This window comes from Cebus imitator, unplaced genomic scaffold (genome assembly GCF_001604975.1).
Source record: "Cebus imitator isolate Cc_AM_T3 unplaced genomic scaffold, Cebus_imitator-1.0 Scaffold353, whole genome shotgun sequence".
Taxonomy (NCBI): domain Eukaryota; kingdom Metazoa; phylum Chordata; class Mammalia; order Primates; family Cebidae; genus Cebus; species Cebus imitator.
Genome location: NW_016107668.1, coordinates 2,159,494 through 2,185,110, shown reverse-complemented (window position 1 = coordinate 2,185,110; position 25,617 = coordinate 2,159,494). Strand labels below are relative to the sequence as shown.

Sequence of the window (25,617 nt, the reverse complement as noted above, 5' to 3'; positions counted from 1 at the left end):
AAAAGGTTACAGTGATTATTGGATACGTAAAATTAATTCATGCACAACATCTCTTCTTTAATCACTTTGCCTCGAGGAGCCTCGGCTTAACTTCCGGAGCGGTGGCCCGGGAGCCCTGCGCCGGGCGGCTGAGCGCGGTGAGGACGCCAGGACCGAGTTCTCCTCGCAAACGCCCCTTCACCTGCTCTCACCTGCTGTGAAACCAGCGAACTCGACGGGAAAAGAAGCGCAGTGCATGATGTCCGCCGGATCCCGTCGTCCCCCGGGAAACCGGGGACGTGGGGCTTAGTTCCAGCCAGGTGCCCCGGGCCCTCGGCCCAGCTTCGGGGGCGATCCGAGAGCCTCCTTTTCATGCAGAGACGCTGCCGCCTGGCAACCCCCGGGAACCCCGGGAGGGAGAAGTTGCTGCTCTTCCCTCAGCGCTCAACGGAAAAAAAACAACATTCTTCGGGCTTGAGCCTGGGAGTCGGGGGAGGTCTAAACCGGAAGTTCCGCCTTCGGGCCGGAGCGCTTCCTGTTTGGTAACTAAGGACGCGGGACGGTTGCTAGGGCTCCCGTGGCAATTGCCGCCGCTCTGTGCAGGTGCCTGGGCTCCACGCGGGTGCTGCCCACCCGCTGTCCGGGAAGGCGGATCTCTGCTCTGCACCTTTTCTATCCTTTCGCAGTCATGAGTAGTGAATTCCTGGCTGAGCTGCGTTGGGAGGATGGGTTCGCCATCCCGGTGGCGAACGAGGAGAACAAGATGCTGGAAGATCAGGTGAGGTCAAGTGAAGAAGGCGGGGGGAAGAGGAGGAAGCCTGCGGAGGCGTTTTCTGCTTGGCAGTGCCACCCTAGCCCTGTCTTTTCTCTCCTTTCCGAGTCCTGTGCTTCCTCTGTCTAACGCTCCCTCGCACCATCGCCCTCCTCCCTTACCCCGCCTGCCTGTTTCAGTCATTGTTAGGCATTTAAAAGTTTTATTAAAACCATAGTTGACATTTAGGGTTGTAAAGTTCGAAACTCCCTTCCCCAGGCCCACTCCTCTTACTCATTTCTTTCCTCCTGGCGGGAGAGGAAAGGCTGGTTCCGGCATCCGCCTTTTCCTTGCTCAAAATTAAGCGCTCCTTGGAAAAGAACTTCTGAGGTTTGCGTAGCAACGGTTATCTGCACACGTTTATAAATAAAACGCCAGAAGGTTCATATTCCTTTGAGAGTTTCTGCCTGTAATGTTTAAAGCTGAAAGTGACTTGAGGTGTTTTCAAGAGGAACATTCCAGTAAGAATGTGAAATGTGCAGTTTACAGTTTTTTAGAGAGAAGATTGAGTTGTCACAGATTGACATAAGATATTTTAAGTTGTAAGGACGAACTTATATCAACTGCAATTCATAGCAGTTGTTAAAAATTAATTGCAGGCCAGGTGCAATGGTTTACACCTATAAGCCCCGCACTTTGGCAGGCTGAGGCAGAGGATCCCTTAAAGCCAGGTGTAAACCAGCCTGAACAAAAACGCGAGATCCCCCGCAAAGCCCTCCCCTCCCGCATCTCTAGGAAAAAATAAAAATAAAAAATTGCAGCCGGCTCAGCAAATTCTGAAAAACCTTGGTGGTAATGTGTTGTGTAGAAGAAGGTACAAGAATAGCAGATGGTGCTTAGGCAACTTTTTAAAACAGAAAAGAAAGTTTTCTCAGCTCTGAAAATGGAAAATGAAAATCCCGTGACTGTACCTTTTGAAAAGAATGGAAATACTTTTTAAAAAACATTCTGACCTATTTACTCATGTGTAATTTAGAAGACTGCATTTTTTCCCCCAAAGAAGGGCAGTGTTAGGAAATGTAAGCAATCTAGCACTGAGTACTGAGGAATTAATACTAAGTATCCAGGCCTGGGTTCAGATCCTGCTTGCCAACCCTAATCCTGCTTCTTTTTCAGTAAAGTGGAGATGTAGATAAACTGCTTCGCAGGCTTTAGGGACATAATATGGGTTAAAGTTCCATCCAAATTTTAGTTTTTTGTATTATTGCCATCATATGTGTCTTGCAGGATTTTTATATACATATTACTTATAGTAGCTATTTAAAAAATTACAGATCAGTATGAAGAAGAACAATGAGAACTACAATTGCATTACATAAATAAACTCTGACATTTAAAAAGTGACTTGTAAATTTATTAAAACAAAATAGAAGGGTATGAGATAAAAATATAAGATATTCCTTCCCCAAAGTGTCCACTGTACTATAGAAATGACTATCATGGCATTAAACACACATTTCAGACATCTTGACATACAGATATACAGAAAGAAGAGAAAATTGAGGAGTATTATAGTGGAATTGTATTACAGATATGCTGTTTTTAACACAAAATAGTAATTTTAGTATTTGAGAGAAGAAAAAGCAATTGTTGAATTTCAGGTAAATATTACTTGATTGCAAGAGGTGCTGATTGCTAAAAAAAAATCCTCTAAGAAAAACTACTTAAAAAATTAAACGGTTAATGTTTTTAAGAACTCTATATTTCAATTATAGATTACTGAATGTCTTTGCTTTTAAAGAATAGGTTAGCACTCTTACACATTTTCCCACCTCCTCTTCCCCTGTTAAAATGATGGTTTTATCATTTTTAATATTGCCAAGTTTACTTGCATTGGATTCAGTGCCCTTAATTTATCATAAGTGTTTAGTGTTAGTTTTGTGCTTGATTTGCTTTAGTGGTCCTTACTGCAGCCACTTTTATTCAGTTTATCTTTCTTGAACTTTTCATTTTGATTTGCCTTTTGGCTGGCTGGATTTTATCCACAAATGATTGTTGCAAGGAGGGCCTATAGTATTGTGATTTCAATTTCTTGCATCCTAGATTGCCAGCCTATTTCCTTGCACCACCTGCATTAAGTTTATGTACCTTAAAGTATCAGATCTTCAAGGTACTCTTGTTTTCCTTCTGCCTCCTACTTCCACCTCTTACTTTTGGAGCACTGTATTTTCCAGTATGTACAGATTTCCCCACAGGCCTATTTTACAACTGTCACCTTAGAAATTCTCTTTATTCCTCTGCTGATTTGAAGCTGTAATTCCTGGATCACATATGTTCATTTTTCTTGTACAGGCCTACCTCCAAAATATTGCAAGTTAGTTCCAGACCACTGCAATAAAGTGAACGTTGCAATAAAGCAAGACACACAGTCAATGTAAAAGTTATGCTTACTTTTACTTCAGTCTATTAGGTGTTCAAAACTTGTGCTTTTCTTAATAATACTTTATTGTTAAAAAAATACTACCAAGTATCTGAACCTTCAGTGAGTTGTAACCATTTTGCTGGTGGAAGGTCTTGCTTTGATGTTGATGTTTGTTGACTGATGAAGCTGGTGGTTGAAGGTTCAAGTGGCTATGCCAATTTTTAAAATAAGAGAACGATGAAGTTTGCCACATCAGTGGCTTCTTTCTTTCATCAAAGATTTTTCTGTAGCATGCAATCATGTTTGATAACATTGTATGCACAGTAGAACGTTCAAAAGTGGAGTCAATTCTCATACTCTGCTGCTGTTTTATCAAATAAGTTTATGTAATATTTTAAATCATTTGTAATTTTAACAATGTCCACAGCATCTTCATCAGGAGTAGATTCTGTCTCAAGGAACCACTTTTTTTGCTCATCCATAAGAAGCAACTCCTCATCTGTTCAAGTTTGTTAATGAGATTGTAGCAATTCAGTCACATCTTCAGGCTCCCTTTTAATTTTAATCCTCTAGCTATTTCTACTTTACCTGCAGTTATTTCCTCCATTGAAGTCTTGAACCTCTCAAAGTCATCTGTGAGGGCCGGAATAATCTTCTAAACTTCTATTAATACTGATATTTTGGTCTCCTCCCATGAATCATGAATGTTCTTATTGGCATCTAGAATGATGAATCCTTTCCAGAAGGTTTTCAATTTACTTTGCTCAGATCCATCCTAGGAGTCACTGTCTATGGCAGCTAGAGCCTAACAAAATGTATTTCTGAAGTCAAAATATCTTCTTGATCCATGGGCTGCAGAATGGGTGTTGTGTTAACAGGCATGAGAACATTAATCTCTTTGTATGTCTCCATCATAGTTCTTGTGTGACCAGGTGTATTGTCAGTGAGCATTAATTTTTTGTTTGTTTGTTTGAGATGGAGTCTTACTCTGTCATCATCCAGGATGAGGTGCAGTGATGTGATCTTGGCTCACTGCAACCTCCACCTCCTGGGTTCAAGCGATTCTCCTGTCTCAGCCTCCTGAGTAGCTGGGATTACAGGCATGAGCCAACATGCCTGGCTAATTTTTGTATTATTAGTAGAGATGGGGTTTCACCATGTTGGCCAGGCTGCTCTTGAACTCTTGACCTCAAGTGATCACCTTTCTTGGCCTCCCAAAGTGCTGGGCTTAAAGGTGTGAGCCACCACAGCTGGCCGATGAGCAGTAATATTTTGAGAGGAATTCCTTTTTTCTGAGCAGCTGGAATCAACAGTGGGTTTAAAATGTTCGGTAAACCATGTTGTAAACAGATGTGTCATCTGGTTTTTTTTTGTTCTATTTATAGAGCACGGGCAGAGATTTAGCATCGTTCTGAAGGGCCGCAGGATTTTCAGAATAGTAAATGAGCATAGGCTTTAACTTAAAGTCACTGGCTGCATTCGCCCCTAAGAAAGAGTCACTCTGTCCTTTGAAGCTATGAAGCCAGGCATCGCTTCTCCTAGTGAGCTATAAAAGTCACAGATGGCATCTTCTTTTATTATATGGCCATTTCATCTACGTTGAGAATCTGTTGTTTGGTGTGGCCACCTTTATCCATGATCTTAGCTAGACCTTCTAGAACTTGCTACCTCACTTTGTACTTCTGTGTTGTGGAGATGGTTTCTTTCCTTAAGCATCGTGAACCCACCTCTGCTAGTTTTAAACGTTTTTTCTGAGCTTCCTCACCTTTCTGAAAGTTAAGGGCCTTGCCCTGGATTAGGCTTTGGCTTACAGGAATGTTGTGGGTGATTTAATCTTTTATCTGGACCACTAAATCTTCTAACAGGACCACTAAGGCTCCAGAATTGGGGCTTACCCCTGGAGGGTTCTTGGCTTCACCCAGGAAAGAATTTAAGGGTTAGCCAGTGGTGTTAGACAGCAACTTTCATTGAAGTGGCAGTGTGCAGCAGCAGCAGAGGTACTGCTCCTTGTGGAGCCGGGACACTTGAAATGGTGTGCCCAGAGCAGCAGCTCAGAGGCAGTTCTGCAGTCATATTTATACCCACTTTTAATTATACATATACATAGGATCAGATTATGTAGTAATTTCTAAAACAAGGGTGGTAACTTCAGGGTCATTGGGTTGTTGCCATGGATAGGAGTGATAACTTCTGTTTCTTTATTTTTTTTTGAAACAGAGTCCTGCTCCATCACCCAGACTTGGCTCACTGTAACTTTTGCCTTCCAGGCTCAAGTCTGTGCCTCAGCACCCCAAGTAGCTGGGAATTACAGGTGCATGCCATCACACCCAGCTAATTTTTGTATTTTTAGTAGACATGGGTTTTGCTGTGTGGGCCAGGCTGGTCTCAAACTCCTGGCCTTAAGTGATCTGTCAGCCTTGGCCTCCCAATGTGTTGCCATGGCAGTGGTAAACTGACATGGCATACTGGTGAGCATGTCTTTTGGAAAGCTGCTTCCCCTCCATCCCTGCTTTAGCTAGTCCTCAATTTGTTCTGGTGTCTGAGCCCAGCCTTTGAGTCTAAACCCAGCTCCTCTCTCACTTTCTCCTTATCAGCAATAAGGCTATTTTGCTTTCTTATCATTTGTGTGTTCAAGGAAGTAGCACTTTTTATTTCTTTCCAGATATTAAATAAGGAGAAAAAAGTAAAGAAAGTGAAAACAGAGAATAAAGGCACTGTGGTACTTTACATATACAGACATGTGGCACCATCTGCTGGATCAGAGTAAATGAATAAAATCAGTGAAGTGTGGTTTTCCACTAGTAAATGTGTGAACCTCTGAATATCAAAGTTTCTTAAAGTATTGGTTTAGCCCATTCTTTTGATTTTTAGGACTATTTTACTTATAGGTGAGAATACTTTGATATAAGGACCCTTCTTTTCTTCTTTGCCTTGGGTTCTAGGAAATGGTCGTGGAAAATTGTTAGCTTTTATTTAATGTCACTCATCTTCAGGAATTAGACATATACCCGCCCTCCTAAACATTCCACTGTACCCAACTTAATTATATGATAATTCTTGTGTATATCCTTAAAAATGTTAAGTAAATTACCTAATATTTTTTTACAAGGCAGTGTTTGTCATGGACAAAAACAAATTGTGAATGTGTATTTCCCAGAAAAGGATACTGAAAGTCTATAATTAGAGAGGTCTTTACTGTTTTCCTTTGCATTAGAAATTTTTAAAATGTAGTTATGTACCCTTGTTATGAGGATAAATAAATCTGTAAGAATGGTTCATTCTTTAATTCATTAATTCAGTGACTATTAAGAGGTTACTATGTGCCAGGAACAATGATGAAAACACTGAAAAAAGTAACAGTGATTTCAGAAATATTGCATGATATTTGGCTGTGAAGTCAGTGCCCCTTAATTACATTCATCTCTTTCCTTAACAGTGCTCAGCAGAACGGCCAACAATCTGATACAGCCTTGTGAAATGTACTTGTTTAAAAATTTTTATAGATACTGGTCAAGACAATCATCAATAAAAAACCATTTTGTGTAGATGAGGAAATTGTGAAACAGGACAGTTAGAGGACCCCTCTGATATTTTCCCTATGAGACTTATTTCATTATCCAAGTGATTACCTCCTTCATTATCCATTGTGATAAAATGCGTTTCCTCAGGAGGTAGTGAGTACCTAATCAGTGGAAGCGTAAAAGCACCCTGTGTTGCTGATGTACATTTTGTAGTTGGGGAAATCTTGGAGGTTCCTTCTAATTCTGGGATTAGAGAAATGCTCTGAATCTGGTCATGTGCAATGATATTAAGAATTAATCATATAAAAGAAGATCTGAACAAATGGAGACATTTATTTATTTCTGGGTAGGAAGATAATAATTTCAGTTCTTAAATTATTCTGTATATTCAAGAAAATTTCAATGAAAATGCCTAGGGCCCCTTTTAAAATAAACTTGACAACTTGATTTCAAAGTTCGTTTGCAAGTGAAAGTGTTTGATACTAGACAGAATAGTTGTGATGGTGGTGATAGTGCGTTTTGCCCTACCATACTAAAAAGCCATGCTACTTAAAACGGTGTGGCACTTTTGTAACAATAAATAAATCAGTTAAACATGAGACATCCAGAAGCAAATCTTTGCATATATGAGAATTTAATATAAAAAGGATGCATTTCCAACCAAAGAAGAGAGATAAACTAATAAGTGGTCTATTGCTATTTGTTTTGAAAAAAGAGTTATGGATCTGCTTCCTCTCACAAACATTCATTTTATGTGTGTTACAAATTTTGCTGTAGAGCATGTATAAAAGTACTATGTGAAATTACTGGAGACTTTTTTTTTTTTTTTTGAGATGGAGTCTCACTCTGTCACCCAGGCTGGAGTGCAACCTCCACTTCCCAGGTTCAAGGGATTCTCCTGTCTCAGCCTCCCAAGTGGCTGGGACTATAGGTGTGTGCCACCACGCCTGGCTGATTTTTGTATTTTTAGCATAGACAGGGTTTCACCTTGTTAGCCAGGATGGACTCTAACTCCTGACCTCCTGATCCACCCTCCTTGGCCTCCCCAAGTGCTGGGATTACAGGCATTAGCCACTGCGCCCAGCCTGGAGACTTAAAAAAAAAATATTTATATTTATATATATTATATATATATATTTTTTCACTTTTATATATATATATAAAATTGCACTTTAGGTTCTGGGGTACATGTGCAGAACATGCAGCATTGTTGCCTATGTACATACATGGCAATGTGGTTTGCTGCCTCCATCCCCCTGTCATCTATATCTGGCATTTCTCCCCATGTTATCCCTCCCCAACCTCCGTACCCGCCGCTGTCCCTTCCTTATTCCACCCCCAACAGACCCCAGTGTGTGATGCTCCCCTCCCTGTGTCCATGCATTCTCATTGTTCAACACCCGCCTATGAGTGAGAACATGTGGTGTTTGATTTTCTGTTCTTGTGTCAGTTTGCTGAGAATGATGGTTTCCAGCTTCATCCATGTTCCTACAAAGGACACAAACTCATCATTTTTTATGGCTGCATAGGATTCCATGGTGTATATGTGCCACATTTTCCTTGTCCAGTCTATCATTGATGGGCATTTGGGTTGGTTCCAGGTCTTTGCTATTGTAAACAGTGTTGCAGTGAACATACATGTACCTGTGTCTTTTTAATAGAATGATTTATAATCCTTTAGATATATACCCAGTAATACTTTTAAAATAATCTTCTGGGAAAGGCCTTCCTCAGTGTAGCACAAAACATAAAAATCACCAAAGAAAAGACGGACAGGTATAGCTACATACAAATGTAAAACTCTTGTCATTCTCTTGTCATATCTGTTCTCTCTATGGATTTTTAGTGAGCGCTATTATGTTCCAGGCATTACTCTAGATTCTGAATATAGTGTGAACAAAGTGCATATGCTTCTTGCCACTAAGCTTAGGCAAAACATTTTTCAAAATGCATATGTTTCCTGTTGTGCATCTTATAATCTAGTAGCAAAGATAGAAAATAAACAAGCAAATGAAAACATAATCACTACTTGTGCTAAGTTGTTTGAAGGTAATTACTAAATGTGAAAAGTTGCCATGAGAGAAAATAACTGGGAAAAGCTATATTGAATTAAATGGGCAGGGAAGGCCTCTCTAAACATATACAAACTGAAGAATATGAGGCCCTGAACAATAATAAGGAACTAGCCATTAGGGAAGGAAAATGTTCTGGGAAGAGAGACCAGCATATCTGAAGCCAAGTCTGGAAGACTCCCTGTTATTTTCATTTGTTTGTTTTGGTTTTTGAGACGGTCTCATTTTATTGCTCAGGCTAGAGTCCAGTGGCATGATCTCAACTCACTGCAACCTCTGCCTTTCAGGCTCAAGTGATCCTCCTACTTGAGCCTGCCGAGTAGCTGGGACTACAGTTGTGTGCCACCATGCCGGGCTAATTTTTGTATTTTTAGTAGAGATGGGTTTTGCCATGTTGGCAAAGCTGGTCTTGAACTCCTGGCCTCAAGTGATCTGCCCGCCTCGGCCTCCCAACATGCTGGGATTACAGGCGTGAGCTACTGCGCCCAGCTCAAGGGGTAATAACTTCTGGATGTTGCCCATGGCAAAGGTGAACTAACATGGCGTACTGGTGAGCACGTCTTATAGAAAGCTGCTTCTGCCTCCTCTCTGTTTTAGCTAGTCCTCAATTTGGTCTGCTGTCTGAGTCTTGCCTCTGGAGTCTAGACTCACCTCCTACCTCACTTTCTCTATATCAGCAATAAGGCTATTTTGCTTTCTTAGCATTTGTGTGTTCAAGGGAGTAGCACTTTTAATTTCCTTCAAGAACATTTCCTTCATATTCACAAGTTGGTTAACTGTTTGATGCAGGAGGCCTAGTTTTTGGCCTATGTCAACTTTTGGCCTCCATTATTTCTAGTTTTTGATTTTTACACATAGATGCCATTGTAAGGTTATTAATCATCCTAATTTCAATATGTGTTTCAAGGAATAGAGAAGCCCAAAAAGAGGGAGAGAGACGAGGTAACGCCTGATCAGTGGCACAGTCAGAACACACACAGCATTTTTCGGTTAAGTTCATTGTCTTATGGGGCACAGTTTGTGGCACCCCAAGCAATTAACAATAGTAACATCAGAGATCACTGATAACTATAACAGATATCATAATAATGAAAAAGTTTTGAATATTGTAAGAAGTACCAAAATGGGACACAGAGATGCCAAATAAGCACCTGCCGTTGGGAAAGCTGTGCTGACAGGCTTGCTAGACACAGGCTTGCTGCAAACCTTCACTCTGTTAGAAATGTGCTGTTGGAGAAGCACAATCAAGTGAAGTGCAACAAAATGAAGTCTGTGTTATTCTCTTGCTGTGATGGAATAGTTTCTTGTGTCTCCCTGAGAAGGCTGTATTCAGAAACACTGCATCTTTGAATGTCTGAAAATATCTTTATTTATACTCACATTTGGTGGTTTGGCTGGGTAGAAGACTCTTAAGTTGAAAATAATTTTACTTCAGAGTTTGGAATGTATCAATTATCTTCCAGCCGTGTTTCAGTGAGTAATCTGACTAGTGTGATTTCGGTTTCTTTGTAGTTTACCTTAAAAAAAAAATCTGAGGGTATTTAGGGTTCTATCTTTCCCTTACATGTTTTATTTGGGAACTATATTGATGAGCTATATCTTCAAGCTCTGGTTGTTGCTTTTTTGTAGCACCATGGCCGCCTTTTAGGGGTAAAATATTTTCTCCAATCTGATTGTGTGTGTGTGTGTGTGTGTGTGTGTGTGTGTAATGTGTATGTGTTTAGTTCTTGTCTTTTTTGTCCTGAATTATATGTTTCTTCTGAGATCTTATTTGTTTATCTTGGCATCCTTCACATGATGTAAGTTTTCAATAAATATCTGGTGATATTTATTGCTACATGCTCCTGTATATTTAAGAAAGAAGCTATAAAATGTTTTTTGATAACTCTGTGCAGAAAGGCTTTTCAACTTGGGGAGTTAATTATTATGCTTTCATTCAAAAGTCAGAAGTTTGCTCTGGGGACATTATACAATTATAAATGGCATAATGGATGAAGCAAATAAAAGTCATAAAGCTGTATGCACCAAACACAACAGCTAATTACATAAATGCAAGAGGTATTATAAATGCAAGTAGACTTTGACAAAATTACAGTTACAGTGAGCTGTTTCATTCAGTTGTGCTTCAGAATTAGACAACTCTACTAGACAAAAATAAGAATACAAGAGATGTGATAATAAAAATAAACACAAAGAGACATCTATCTCTTGAATAGAGAACATACACCTTAAAACATGCCATAAAACATACACCATAAAACATTTACAAGAGTGGATCATGTACTAGACCAAAACAAAAATCTTAATGCATTAAAAGTGAACGGTGAAACTTGAAAGCATTATGCTAAGCGAATAAGCCAGAAACAAAAGGCCAAATATTGCGTGATTGCACTTATATGAGGAACCTAGAGTAGTAGTCAAATTCATAAGGATGGAAAGTAGAATGGTGGTTGCCAGGGGCTGAGAGGAGCGGGGAATGGGGAGTTAGTGCTTTATGTGTGTAGAGGCTCAGGGAAGATGAAAATGTTCTGTAGGTGGATTAGTGGTGATGGTTGTATGTGAACGTACTTAATGCCACTGAACTTTGACATAGCAATGGTTAAAATGGAAAATTTTATGTTCTTGAATATTTTACCAACACTAAAAAGTTATAATCCCTAAAATGCTATGCAGACAGACATTTTATAGGTCACATTATCTGATGATAAGCCAATAGAATTTATAATATTGAAAAATCATTTTTAAAAATTATTTATTAAATAATTTTAAATGATCCTCCATATTAAATACTTAGGCATGTTTCTGAGAAATATTCCTAGGTGGCCCTTATATAAAAAGTAAATTGAAAAGGATAAGTTACCTTTTAGAAAACAATAAAAAGGGACAGCTTCATGCTCCAGATCCATGGGAAACCGCAAAAATTTTTTTTAATGAAAACATATAGCTTTAAATGCTTTTTTAATTCAATCATTAAGACAAAAAGTAAATATAAGAGAGATTTCTATTCCGTGTAATATGGTGCTGATTTTCCCCACAGTCATCACCAAATCACACTATTTTTTACTAAAGAATTAGTAGATTTTAGAAGTTCATGTGAACATTTAAAGAAACAAAGTGCTCTGTTCTGATTGTTTGTGTCCTCTGGAAATTCATATGGTGGTCTCAATCCTCAATGTGATGGTATTTGGAGGTGAAGTCTTTGAGAAGTAAATAGGTCATAGAGGCAGAACCCTCATGAATGGTGTTGGTGCTCTTTTTTTTTTTTTTTTTTTTTTTGCAATAATAAGCCAAAAATATTTAATCTGTAATCAATAATCCAGGGAAGAGACCAAAATGAAAATGAATCTAACTTATTTGAAAACATTGCCCATACCTGGATTTGCTGCAAGCTGGGCTGCCGCTAGGGTATGTAGGGTGCTGGGCACAATTTTTCTTTTTTTTTTTTGACTGTTTTATTTTTCATTTTATTTTTCTTACATGTTTTTCACATGTACCCCAAAACCTAAAATGCAATAAATAAATAAATAAAATAATAAAATAAAAAATGATGTCCTTTTTTTTTTTTTGAGACGGAGTTTCACTCATGTTACCCAGGCTAGAGTGCAATGGCGCGATACCGGCTCACCGCAACCTTCGCCTCCTGGGTTCAGGCAATTCTCCTGCCTCAGCCTCCTGAGTAGCTGGGATTACAGGCACGCGCCACCATGCCCAGCTAATTTTTTTGTATTTTTAGTAGAGATGGGGTTTCACCATGTTGACCAGGATGGTCTCGATCTCTTGACCTCGTGATCCACCCGCCTCGGCCTCCCAAAGTGCTGGGACCACAGGCGTGAGTCACCGCGCCCGGCCAATGATGTCCTTTTAAGAAGAGACAAGAGAGAGATGATCTCTCTCTGCCATGTGAAGACACACCAGGAAAGCATCTGTCTGCAAATCAGAAAGAGAGCCCTCACCAGTAAAAACATTAGTTGGCACCATGATCTTGGACTTCCTAGCCTTCAGAACTGTGAGGAATTTCTCATGAATCAAATTACATTTTGTTTAATCTACCTAGTCTATGATATTTTTGTGATAGCCCAAATTGACTAAGACACAAAGTGAATGAAAGTTTAATTTTCTTTGACTTTGGGTCCTTCATATGGTAAAACTTAATAGGACTTTGGTTAATTGTAGCATTTATTATGTACAGTTGTCAAAGCTGAAGAATGAAAGAGCAAGCTTGCAAGATCAGTTACGTGATTATGAAGAGCGAATTAATTCTATGACTTCTCACTTCAAAAATGTTAAACAAGAGCTCTCAATTACACAGGTACAGTAACTGAAATTTATGTTGATTATGTTATGTGTATTCATGGAACATCTCACAGTGTTATTTACGTCTGTGATTTTTACAGTTATAATAGGAAACTTTAACATAATTAAACTATTGTGAACAAAGCTTTGAACATGAAAGTCGATAGAAAAAGGCTTAGAGGAACTAACTACTGCTCCAATTTTAAAGAAAAATCAATCTATATGAAAGAAGAAATCATTATTCAAACCATCTGTATTAGACAGCAGGTTATTTGAGAAGGGCACAGTGATGGTGGTGAGAAATAATGGCCTAATATAATACATAATAAAATTTCTGTCTCCTTTTTAATTTTTCAGCAGAACTCACTAGGGCCATTTTGAGTGGAAGCCAGTAGTCTACACATATAAGCATTTTAGCATAGTTCAAGAATTGAAATTTGTAATAATCCTGAGATTAAAAAGTTCGATTATACTTAAGACTTTATTTAGGTAACTGGAAAACATAAGGCATCTTAGAAATGTTAGCATAAATATAATAACAGTTAACACTTGGAGTGATTAAATAAGCTTCTGTTTTATAAATCTGTCTAAGTATAGAAACTCACTCCCTAATGATGCCCAGCAAACCAGGCAGCTCAGCAAACAGCATTGGAAAGTTTTCTAACTTCTGTCTCAAGCTAGTTTTTTTTTTTTTTTTTTTTTTAATGCATCTACTGTCTGAGAAATAGTATGCAGTTTCAAAAAATGAACAGTGTCATATTTTAAAAAGCAATCTATAATAAATATATATAGACAAGTAAGCATTTCATTGCTTACAAATCCTATTGGAAATTTACAAATTTAATAAACTTAAAAGCAAACTCAGAATTCTTGATTCTCAATGTGATTGAGTAACTGATAAACTATTTGAAATGACACATTTCCTTAAGTTATTAAAGTACTGAGCTGGGGATTTGAGAGGCAGAGACTCTGTGGTTATATCTTATTATCATCAAACCTCAAATAAATAGAGTAACAGAGACGAAAGAATAGTAAATGCCCAACAATGGCAGCTTTAATACTGTAAAGTTAATACTAAGTGATAACTTTGAAGCCCTTTAAAATTAGTTAACACATACTCTTTTATTACATAACACTGAACACAAAAGCATGATTATATGCTAATATATTCTAGGGAATATTTACAGCCATTGGTGTTTAAATAATTATTTTAAAATATTGTTAATTGGAATGCGAGTCTGTTAATTGGAATATGTGATCAATTCATGTAAAATATCTCATTTCTTAATTATTTGTTAATTGATATTTCTTATTTATAGATAATAAGTTTTAAGTGTAACCAAAGCTTTGGTTTTCCTAGATCAACATAGCATCTGAAAACTATTGACAGTATTTTCTCCTAGAACAGTTTGACTTTCTTACAACTAGTGAGCCACTTAGTCTAATGTAATGTAGGTTTTAGAGTAGTGGAATTAATAATACTTAATGTAAGCAGTTTATTTTGTTTTAATCTAATGGATTATTATAAATATTTTAATTAAAAATTTCTGAAATTTTAAAAGCCTTTTTATCTTGTATGTTACTCTGCAGTCTTTTTGCAAAGCAAGGGAGCGTGAGACTGAAAGTGAAGAACATTTTAAGGCCATTGCGCAAAGAGAACTAGGACGAGTGAAAGAAGAAATTCGATGTCTGGAAAATGAGATGGCCTCAATACTGGAAAAGAAAACTGACAAAGAAGTATCTGTTGAAATATTACTTAAAATTCTATTACTTACTTAAATTACTCAGAATTCTTCTGCTTATTCTTCTGTCACCAAATGAGCATTGACTTTTTTTTTTTTTCCTGTATGGGAAAGGCATACATTAGTTTCCTAGTGTTTATTTACATATGTTTCGGACCATGAAAGGCACATGGAGCTGTCATTTGAATGAAACAGTAGTAGAATATTACAGCTTCCCCATTATTCATTCACCAGCTACTTATTGAGGCTTGTTTGCAAAGTATCATGCTTCTTACCTGTTGTAAAATACTAGCCATGGTTTATATGTGTTATATTTTTAACGGCCACATTAAAAACAATCACTTTTAGTTTTGAATTTCATTTGAAGTGTTGACTTTTCATATTGATTTATCAGTTTTGTGACTCCAACATTAAACTATTTTAACCTATTACTCTCTTTTCTTTAGTTTATAGTTAATTGATTTGGGACCTCTTTCCAAATTCTGATTCTTCTCTTTACGTGTGCATGTACATAGCAGATACATATACATATATACGTATACATACACATACATATTCTGTGATGTATTTGTGTATAATTACATACTAATTTGTTTATGTAGCCTCTGTTTCTTTATGAGTCTAGATTTTTTAAATGACTAAATGTACAGAAATGTTTTTATCTCTTTTACTTTAGTTACTTCAGTTAGAAGTGCGTCCAAAATTGGTCTCTAAGAGTCTTCTTAGGGGCAAACGATATAATTGGAAATGGGGCTGAAGGACACTTGTCTTGGATTTGAGTTAGCGTACCATACGTATTATTTTAACTTTGATTGCATGTGTGTGTGGGGTGGCTTTGGTGGAATGATGAATGCAATTGCCGTGAGGGAGCTACCTTAAAGCCTAAAGCCTTTCAAAGCAGACTCTGGCTCAGCTACTGTTCTTGACTTTGTCTAGTCATCTCTCCTCTGTTTTTCAATGAAAGAATTAAGATGTAAGTGTAATAGTTATATAATTAAAATACGGCATATTATAAACATCTGGAAGGCAGGGACAGGATTTCTTCTTTTTAAATTATGCTCTATAGTATATAAAGGTATGTTTTATTTCAGTTTGTATAGTAAATAATGATTTGAAATCTCCCCTTCTCTCTCTCTCTCTCTGGAAATTAGAATGGCATATTTAAAGCCACTCAAAAACTGGATGGTTTGAAATGCCAGATGAACTGGGACCAGCAGGCACTGGAGGCCTGGTTGGAAGAATCAGCTCATAGAGATAGTGACGCGCTCACGCTTCAGAAGTATGCACAACAAGATGATAATAAAATCAGGGTGAGGAATTACAAGCTGTAACTCTTAGGTTTTCTCTAAATCTGTAGTATGCCAACCTGTTTACCTAAAGTTGTGCTTATGATTTTTAAGGCAGCAATTCTTAAACTTCTGAGTCAGAAGCTTCTTGGAGAAACTAATAAAGCCAAATGTCTTCTCTGTAGAAAAAATGACTATATTCAAATACCCATAAAATACTGCTGACTGTTTTACAGATTTTCTGATTCGCTCAGATTATTTGAGAATCCATGGACCACAGGTTAAAAATACCCTGATTTATAAGGATGCTCAGAAGTGTTTCAGAAGAGAAAGTTTTCTACTGAACTATTTTAATATGTTTTGGCTATTTTGCCTAAAATGTAGTTTGAATATTACATGTAGTTTTTGCTGATTTGAGACTGTTGCTATTGATTATAAGAATCACTTAAAATCTACTTATATCTGGTGACACTAAAGTTGGTATTATGAAACGTTATTTTCTAGTAGATTTAATAAATCCATCATCTTAAAACTTTCAAATAGCAAATTTTAACTTAATCTTTTTCTAATTTACTTTAAAAGTATTAAAAGTCATTTTAGAAACAACTGAGGTTTTTATGCTGCTGTAGGCAAACACATTAGATTAGCTTTTGGGGGTTAAAAGATAAGGAAGATATTTATTATTTCATAGTTGTTTTAGATACTAAATAAATGTATATGTAGAGTGTAATACCATTTAATGTTAGATCTACTAATTTTTAAGTTAATTGATGAGAATTATAAATATCCTTGTATGTTATCACGTCATAGGCACTGACTCTGCAATTAGAGAGACTAACTTTGGAACGTAATCAGAAAAGAAAGATACTTGACAATGAACTTACAGAGACTATAAGTGCACAGGTTAGTTTAAGGAAGATTTTTATTTCCTAATTTTAAAGGTGCTGTTTGCGAAACCACTTAAATTCACAGAAATGTTGTTTGCTCTCTGTTTGACAGTTAGAATTGGATAAAGCAGCGCAAGATTTTCGTAAGATTCATAATGAAAGACAAGAACTCATTAAACAGTGGGAGAACACAATAGAACAGATGCAGAAGAGGGATCAAGACATCGATAACTGTGCTTTGGTAAAGTAGCTTGGCCCTTGTAATTTCAGCTGTATTTTTCTCTTTTGTGTTTAACTCATTATCCCAAATGTAAATTGCATTGCTATTTGAAAGCCACTTTAGTAGCAGTATTCAGTAGTTTTGGTAAGCATTTTTGAAAGCTGACTCTATATCCATTTGAAAATGTGGTGAAGATTATTTGCTTGTACTGTTGTAACTCCAAACACTGGATCCTGTCATCTCTGAATTGTAGAACAAGAGTCAGTAGATGCTGTTCTGGCAATAACGCCAATGCCCTGACTTACACATGGCTGTCCAAGGTCCCTTGGATTTAATGTGTCTGCTCTCTGGAGTAAGTTACAGTAGGGAAATGAACCTCCATGAATAGCCAAGGAACAAGAGGAGAGTCAGAAAAGAAACCTAGAGGACAATAAAGTTTCACTTTTGAAGCTGAGCCACCAATAATGACACAGAAAGGGGGAATAGTGCACTGATAACACAGACCACATGTTATCTCTTGTTATTTTCAGAGGTAAATTAGGAGACTGTTTTTGGTAAATCATTAATGAATGAAATAGTGGGGAGTAAAAGTAGGAAGATTTGAGAAAGAGAAGGAATTCAGGAGAAAAGAAGGCAGGTGAGAAGATGCAGTTGAATTCCATCTACTCTGTGGAAATGTATCTGGCAAGCAGCTCAGGCTACTGGGAGTTTAAATTCCGAAATCTGGGTGTGATTTAATTTTGGCTATATTTTCAATTTCTGTAAGTCACCAACATTTTATCAGCAAAATGGTTTATACTTCCCAAGGAGGGACAAAGGAGAACCAATCTGAACTATGAGGTTCTCTTAATTTTTAATGCTGATATTACTATTTCTTTCTTTCTTTCTTTCTTTTTTTTTGAGACAGAGTTTCACTCTTGTCACCCAGGCTGGAGTGCAATGGCGTGATCTTGGCTCACTGCAACCTCCGCCTCCCAGGTTCAAGTAATTCATCTGCCTTAGCCTCCCGAGTAGTTGGGATTACAGGCTTCTGCCACCGCGCCCAGCTAATTTTTATATTTTTTTTAGTAGAGACCAGGTTTCACCATGTTGGCCAGGCTGGTCTTGAACTCCTGACCTCAGGCGACCTGCTCACCTCACCCTCCCACAGTGCTGGTATTACAGGCATGAGCCACTGCGCCCAGGCCTGGTAATACGATTTCTGAACTTCTCATTGCTTTCAAACATTAAGCTGTTGACCTACAAGGAAGAAGCTCAAGCAAACTTAATGTAAGCAGAGAGTTCCTTTGGGCCAACCTTGGGGATTACAACCTGGGATTATAGATCCAAGTTGCCCTAATATATATACTCCAATTAGCAGCAGTTACAAGTGGGTTTGATTTTTTTTTAAATTTTACTTTTTATTTTTTTTGCTTTCTTCTGATTTCTTTTATTATCATTATTATACTTTAAGTTCTGTGGTACATGTGCAGAATGTGCAGGTTTGTTACATAGGTATACACATGCCATGGTGGTTTACTGCACCTTTGAACCTGTCATCTACATTAAATATTTCTCCTAATGCTATTCCTCCCTTAATCCCCCAGCCCCTGATAGGCCCTGATTGTGTGATGTGCCCCTTCCTGTATCCATGTGTTCTCATTGTTCAACTCCCGCTTATGAGTGAGACATTGTGGTGTGTGTTTGGTTTTCTGTTCCTGTGTTAGTTTGGTGAGAATGATGGTTTCCAGCTTCATCCATGTCCCTGCAAAGGACATGAAGTCATCCTTTTTTATGGCTGCATAGTATTCCATGGTGTATATGTGCCACATTTTCTTTACCCAGTCTATTATTGATGGGTATTTGGGTTGGTTCCAAGTCTTTGCTATTGTGAATAGTGCTGCAGTAAACATACGTATACATGTGCCTTTATAGTAGAATGATTTACAATCCTTTGAGTATATACCCTGTAATGGGATTGTTGGATCAAATGGCATTTCTGGCTCTAGATCCTTGAGGAATCACCACACTGTCTTCCACAATAGTTGAAATGCCTTACACTCCCACCAACAGTGTAAAAGCATTCCTATTTCTCCACATCCTCTCCAGCATCTGTTGTTTCCTGACTTTTTAACAATTGCCATTCTAATTGGTGTGAGATGGTATCTCATTGCAGTTTTTATTTACATTTCTGTAATGACCAGTGATGATGAGTATTTTTTCATGTTTGTTGGCTGCATAAATGTCTCCTTTGGAGAAGTGTCTATTCATATCATTTGCCCACATTTTGATTTTTTTTTTTCTTATAAATTTGTTTAAGGTCTTTGTAGATTCTGGATATTAGCCCTTTGTCAGATGGATAGATTGCAAAATTTTTCTCCCATTCTATAGGTTGCCTGTGCATTCTGACGATAGTTACTTTTGCTGTGCTCTTTAGTTTAATTAGATCCTATTTGTCAATTTTGGCTTTTGTTGGCATTGCTTTTGGTGTTTTAGTTGTAAAGACTTTGTCCATGTCTATGTCCTGAATGGTATTGCCTAGGTTTTCTTCCAGGGTTTTTATGGTTTTAGGTTTTACATCTAAGTCTTTAATCCATCTTGAGTTAATTTTTGTATAAGGTGTAAGGAAGGGGTCCAGTTTCAGTTTTCTGCATATGGCTAGCCAGTTTTTCAAACACCATTTATTAAATAGGGAATCCTTTCTCCATTGCTTGTTTTTGTCAGGTTTGTCAAAGATCAGATGGTTGTAGATGTGTGGTGTTATTTCTGAGGCCTCTGTTCTGTTCCATTGATATATATTTGTTTTGGTACTGGTACCATGCTGTTTTGATTACTGTAGACTTGTATAGCGTGAAGTCAGGTAACGTGATGCCTCCAGCTTTGTTCTTTTTGCTTAGGATTGTCTTGGCTATACTGGCTCTTTTTTGGTTACATATAAAATTTAAAGTAGTTTTTTCTAATTCTGTGAAGAAAGTCAATGGTAGCTTGATGGGGATAGCATTGAATCTATAAATTACTCTTGGCAGTATGGCCATTTTCATGATATTGATTCTTCCTATCCATGAGCATGGAATGTTTTTCCATCTGTTTGTGTCCTCTCTTGTTTCCTTGAGCAGTGGTTTGTAGTTCTCCTTGAAGAGGTTCTTCACTTCCCTTGTAAGTTGTATTCCTAGGTATTTTATTCTCTTGGTAGCAATTGTGAGTGGGAGTTCTCTCATAATTTGGCTCTCTGTTTGTCTGTTACTGGTGTATAGGAATGCCTGCAACTTTTGCACATTGATTTTGTATCCTGAGACTTTGCTGAAGTTGCTTATCAACTTAAGAAGGTTTTGGGCTGAGATGATGGGGTTTTCAATGTATAGAATTATGTCATCTGCAAACAGAGACAATTTGATTTCCTCTCTTTCTATTTGAATACACTTTATTTTTTTTCCTTTCCTAATTGCTCTGGCCAGAACTTCCAATACTGTGTTTAATAGAAGTGGTGAGAGAGGGCATCCTCTTCTTGTGACAGTTTTCAAAGGAAGTACTTTCAGTTTTTGACCATGCAGTATGGTTTTGGCTGTGGGTTTGTCATAAATAGCTCTTATTATCTTGAGATATGTTCCATTGATACCAAGTTTATCAAGAGTTTTTAGCATGAAGGGCTGTTGAATTTTGTCGAAGAACTTTTCTGCATCTATTGAGATAATTGTATGATTTTTTTTCATTGATTATGTTTATGTGATGGATTACACTTATTGATCCATATATGTTGAACCTGTCTTGCATCCCATGGATCAAGCCGACTTGATCATGATGAAGCTTTTTGATGTGCCCCTGGATTTGGTTTGCCAGTATTTTATTAAGGACTTTTTCATCAATGTTCATCATGGATATTGGCCTAAAATTTTCTTTTTTGTTGTTGTTGTGTGTCTTTCTGGCTTTGGTATCAGGATGCTGCTGGCTTCATAAAATGAGTTAGGGAGAAGTCCCTCTTTTTCTTTCATTTGCAATACTTTCAGAAGGAATGACGTCAGCTCCTCTTTGTACCTCTGGTGGAATTCAGCTGTGAACCCATCTGGCCCTGGACTTTTTTGGTTGGTATGCCTCAATTTCAGAACTTGTTATTGGTCTATTCAGGGATTTGACTTCCTCCTGGTTTAGCCTTGGGAGGGTGTATGTGTCCACAATTTATCCGTTTCTTCTAGATTTTCTAGTTGATTTGCATAGAGTTGTTTATAGTATTCTCTGATGGTAGTTTGTATTCCTGTGGGATCAGTGGTGATCTCCCCTTTATAACTTTCATTGTGTCTATTTGATTCTTCTCTATTTTCTTCTTTATTATTCTGGCTAGCACTCTATTTTGTTGATCTTTTAAAAAAAAAAACAACTTCTGGAATCACTGATTTTTTGAAGGGGTTTTCATGTCTCTATCTCCTTCAGTTCTGCTCTAATCTTAGTTATTTCTTGGCTTCTTCTAGCTTTTGAATTTGTTTGCTCTTGCTTCTCTAGTTCTTTTACATGTGATGTTAGGGTGTCGATTTTCGATCTTTCTTGCTTTCTCTTGTGGGCATTTAGTGCTATAAATTTCCCTCTAGATACTGCTTTAAATGTGTCCCAGAGATTCTTGTATGTTATGTCTTTGTTCTCATTGGTTTCAAAGAACTTATTTATTTCTGCCTTAATTTCATTACCCAGTAGTCATTCAGGAGCAGATTGTTAGTTTCCATGTAGTTGTGTGGTTTTGAATGAGTTTCTTAATCCTGAGTTCTAATTTGATTGCACTGTGGTCTGAGAGACTGGTTGTTATGATTTCCATTCTTTTGCATTTTCTGAAGAGTGTTTTACTTCCAGTTATGTGGTCAACTTTAGAATAAGTGCAATGTGATGCTTAGAAGAGTGTATATTCTGTTGATTTGGGGTGGAGAGTTCTGTAGATGTCTATTAGGTCCACTTGGTCCAGATCTGAGTTCAAATCCTGGATATCCTTGTTAATTTTCTGTCTTATTGATCTGTCTAATATTGACAGTGGAGTGTTAAAGTCTCCCACTATTATTGTGTGGGAGTCTATGTCTCTTTGTAGGTCTTTATGGCCTTGCTTTATGACTCTGGGTGCTCCTGCATTGGGTGCATATATATTTAGGATAGTTTGCTCTTCCTGTTGCACCGATCCCTTTACCATTATGTAATGCTCTTCTTTGTCTCTTTTGATCTTTGTTGGTTTAAAGTCTGTTTTATGAGAGACTAGGATTGCAACCCCTTCTTTTTTTTTTTTTTTTTGCTTCCCATTTGCTTGGTAAATACTCCTCCATCCCTTTATTTTGAGTGTGTATGTGTGTCTTTGCATGTAAAGTGTGTCTTCTGAATACAGCACACTGATGGGTCTTGACTCTTTATCTTGTTTGCCAGTCTCTTTTAATTGGGGCATTTAGCCCATTTACATTTAATGTTAATATTGTTATATGTGAATTTGATCCTGCCATTATGATGCTAGTTGGTTATTTTGCCTGTTAGTTGATACAGTTTCTTTATAGTGTCAATGGTCTTTACAATTTTGTATGCTTTTGCAGTGGCTGGTACTGGTTTTTCCTTTCCATGTTTAGTGCTTCCTTCAGGAGCTCTTGCAAGGCAGGCCTGGTGGTGACAAAATCTCTCACCATTTCTTGTCTGTAAAGGATTTTATTTCCCCTTTGCTTATGAGGCTTCGTTTGGCTGTATATGAAATTCTGGGTTGAAAATTCTTTTCTTTAAGGATGTTGCATATTGGCCCCCACTCTCTTCTGGCTTGTAGGGTTTCTGCAGAAAGATGCACTGTGAGTCTGATGGGCTTCCCCTTGTGGGTAACAAGACCTTTCTCTCTGGCTGCCCTTAACATTTTTTCCTTCATTTCAACCTTCGTGAATCTGACAATTATGTGCCTTGGGGTTGCTCTTTTTGAGGAGTATCTCTGTGGTGTTATCTGTATTTCCTGAATTTGAATGTTGGCCTGTCTTGCTAGGTTGGGGAAGTTCTCCTGGGTAACATCCTGAAATGCGTTTTCCAACTTGGTTCCATTCTCCCCGTCACTTTCAGGTACTCCAGTCAAATATAGGTTTGGTCTTTTCACATAGTCCCATGTTTTTTTGAGACTTTGTTTATTCCTTTTCATTCTTTTTTCTCTTATCTTGTTTTCTCACCTTACTTCTTTGAGTTCATCTTGAATCTGTGGTATCCTTTCCTCCACTTGATTGATTCGGCTATTGATACTTGTGTATGCTTCATGACGTTCTCAGGCTGTGTTTTTCAGCTCCATCAGGTCATTTATTTTCTTCTCTAAACTGGTTATTCTAGTTAGCAATTTGTCTAACCTTTTTTCAAGGTTCTTAGCTTCCTTGCTTTGGTTTAGAACATGCTTCTTTAGCTTGGAGGAGTTTGTTATTACGTGCTTTCTGAAGCCTACTTCTGTCAGTTCATGTCCAGTTTTGTGCCCTTGCTGGCGAGGACTTGTGATCCTTTGGAGGAGAAAAGGCATTCTGGTTTTGGAATTTTCACCCTTTTTGTGCTGGTTTCTCCCTATATTCGTGGCTTTATCTACTTTTGGTCTTTGATGTTGGTGGCCTTTGAATGGGGTCTCTGAGTGGCTGTCTTTTGTTGATGTTGATTAGTATTCCTTTCTGTTTGTTAGTTTTCCTTCTAACAGTCAGCCCTCTGCTGCAGGTCTGCTGGAGTTTGCTGGAGATCCACTCCAGACCCTGTTTGCTTGTATCACCAGCAGAGGCTGCAGAACAGCAAATATTGCTGCCTGATTTTACTTTCATACTGTTACCAGGAAGGGGTCCTGATCCAGACCCCGAAAGTGTTCTTGGATCTCATGCAAGAAAGAACCTGAGGCAGATCCATAGAGTAGAAGTGAAAGCAGGTTTACTAAGAAAGCAAAGGAATAAAAGAATGGCGATTCCATAGGCACAGCAGCCCTGAGGGCTGGTGGTTGCCCATTTTTATGGTTATTTCTTAAGTATGTAGATTAAACAAGGGGTAGATTATTCATGCCTCCCCCTTTTAGATCACATAGGGTAACTTCCTGACGTTGCTATGGCGTTTGAAAATTGTCACGGTGGGAGTGTCTCTTAGCATGCTATTGCATTATAATTAGCATGTAATAAGCAGTGAGGGTGACCAGAGGTCACTCACTTTGCCATTTTGGTTTGGGGGTTTTTAGCTGGCTTCTTGACTTCAACCTTTTTTATCAGCAAGATCGTTATGACCTCTTCTTGAGCCAACCCCCTACCTCACCTTTGACTTAGATTGCCTGTCTGGGAATGCAGCCCCCTAGGTCTCAGCCTTATTTTACCTTACTCCTCTTCAAGATGGAGTTTCTCTGATTCAGAAGCCTCTGACAGTCGCGTATTTGAGGGTGACAAATTGTATCCCCTAACTGATATCATACTCTTTTGTTCCTCTTCCTGCAAAACAATTCATTCCTGCCTTCTCAGTGTTTTCTTAGCAGGGGTCTGGTCATAAAATCCTGAAATTGTGTTTTTAAAAGAAACAATGTATAGAAGCAGAAAAATATTTTTCTACTATGCTTTTATTACAGTGTAGAAATTTTAAAATATTGGTGTTACCCTATATGAAAACTTTATGATGAATAGCTCTGTTAAGTATGATGTTGAGGTAGAATTAAAGCATCTGATTAAGTGGTAGAAAAAAATCATGAGGCGAGAAACTCTGGATTCATATTTTGAAATATTTAAACTTAGGAAGTTTTGACGTGTATCTTGAGTGAATGAACACAGTAAATATTTAGAATGCTACAACTTAAAGATTGGATTAAACAACTTGAAAATTAAACAGCTTAAAAATTTCCTTTACAAAATGTATTATATCTCAGATATATATGTATAGAATGCTAATACGTATACATGCAGCATTTCTAAAACCTACTGATTTCAGAACACATATCCCCCTTCCACAATCTCCTGTGATTAGTTGTTTGAAATGACCTCATTTTGGAATACATGCAAGTAATGCATATTAGGGTAATACTTTTTTCTAATTCATCTAACTTACTGCCACCAGCATCACTTGTAAAAACATAATCTTTTTATTACCCAGCTTTAAAATGTTTTTGTTTTACATTGCTTAAAAGTTGACATTTGAATTTTTTCACTATTTGGCCCTAAATCCTACCTTTCCAGCATTATCCCTTTCATCTGGATCCCAACCCTTCTTAGTATATTTCCTTTGCATCCCTGCCTTCCCACCCTCCACTTTAACTACCTTAGAGTGTTAATGCAACCTCATTCATGTTTGTAAGTCTGACTCAAATGGTGCCTCTTGGGCAAGGCTTCTTTCTTTTCTTCTTTATTTACTTCTTTCTTCTCCTCTTTCTTTCCTTCCTTCCTTCCTTCCTTCCTTCCTTCCTTCCTTCCTTCCTCCCTCCCTCCCTCCCTCCCTTCCTTCCTTCCTTCTTTTCTTGCTTCTTTCTTTCTCTCTTCCTCCCT

The 25,617-nt window shown here is 37.8% G+C and overlaps 1 protein-coding gene across 1 annotated transcript in view; it reads left to right on the top strand.

Moving 5' to 3' along the window:
* Positions 1-535: 535 nt before the first annotated feature.
* Positions 536-25,617, top strand: part of CCDC39 (coiled-coil domain containing 39) — a 68,991-nt gene continuing 43,909 nt past the window's right edge. Inside the window, exons 1-7 of the mRNA XM_037730562.1 lie at positions 536-757; positions 12,935-13,054; positions 14,629-14,775; positions 15,932-16,090; positions 16,877-16,969; positions 17,066-17,202; positions 24,766-24,787. Coding sequence (XP_037586490.1) covers positions 668-757; positions 12,935-13,054; positions 14,629-14,775; positions 15,932-16,090; positions 16,877-16,969; positions 17,066-17,202; positions 24,766-24,787 — 768 coding nt within the window. The 5' untranslated portion in view covers positions 536-667. The remainder of the gene's footprint in view (positions 758-12,934; positions 13,055-14,628; positions 14,776-15,931; positions 16,091-16,876; positions 16,970-17,065; positions 17,203-24,765; positions 24,788-25,617) is intronic.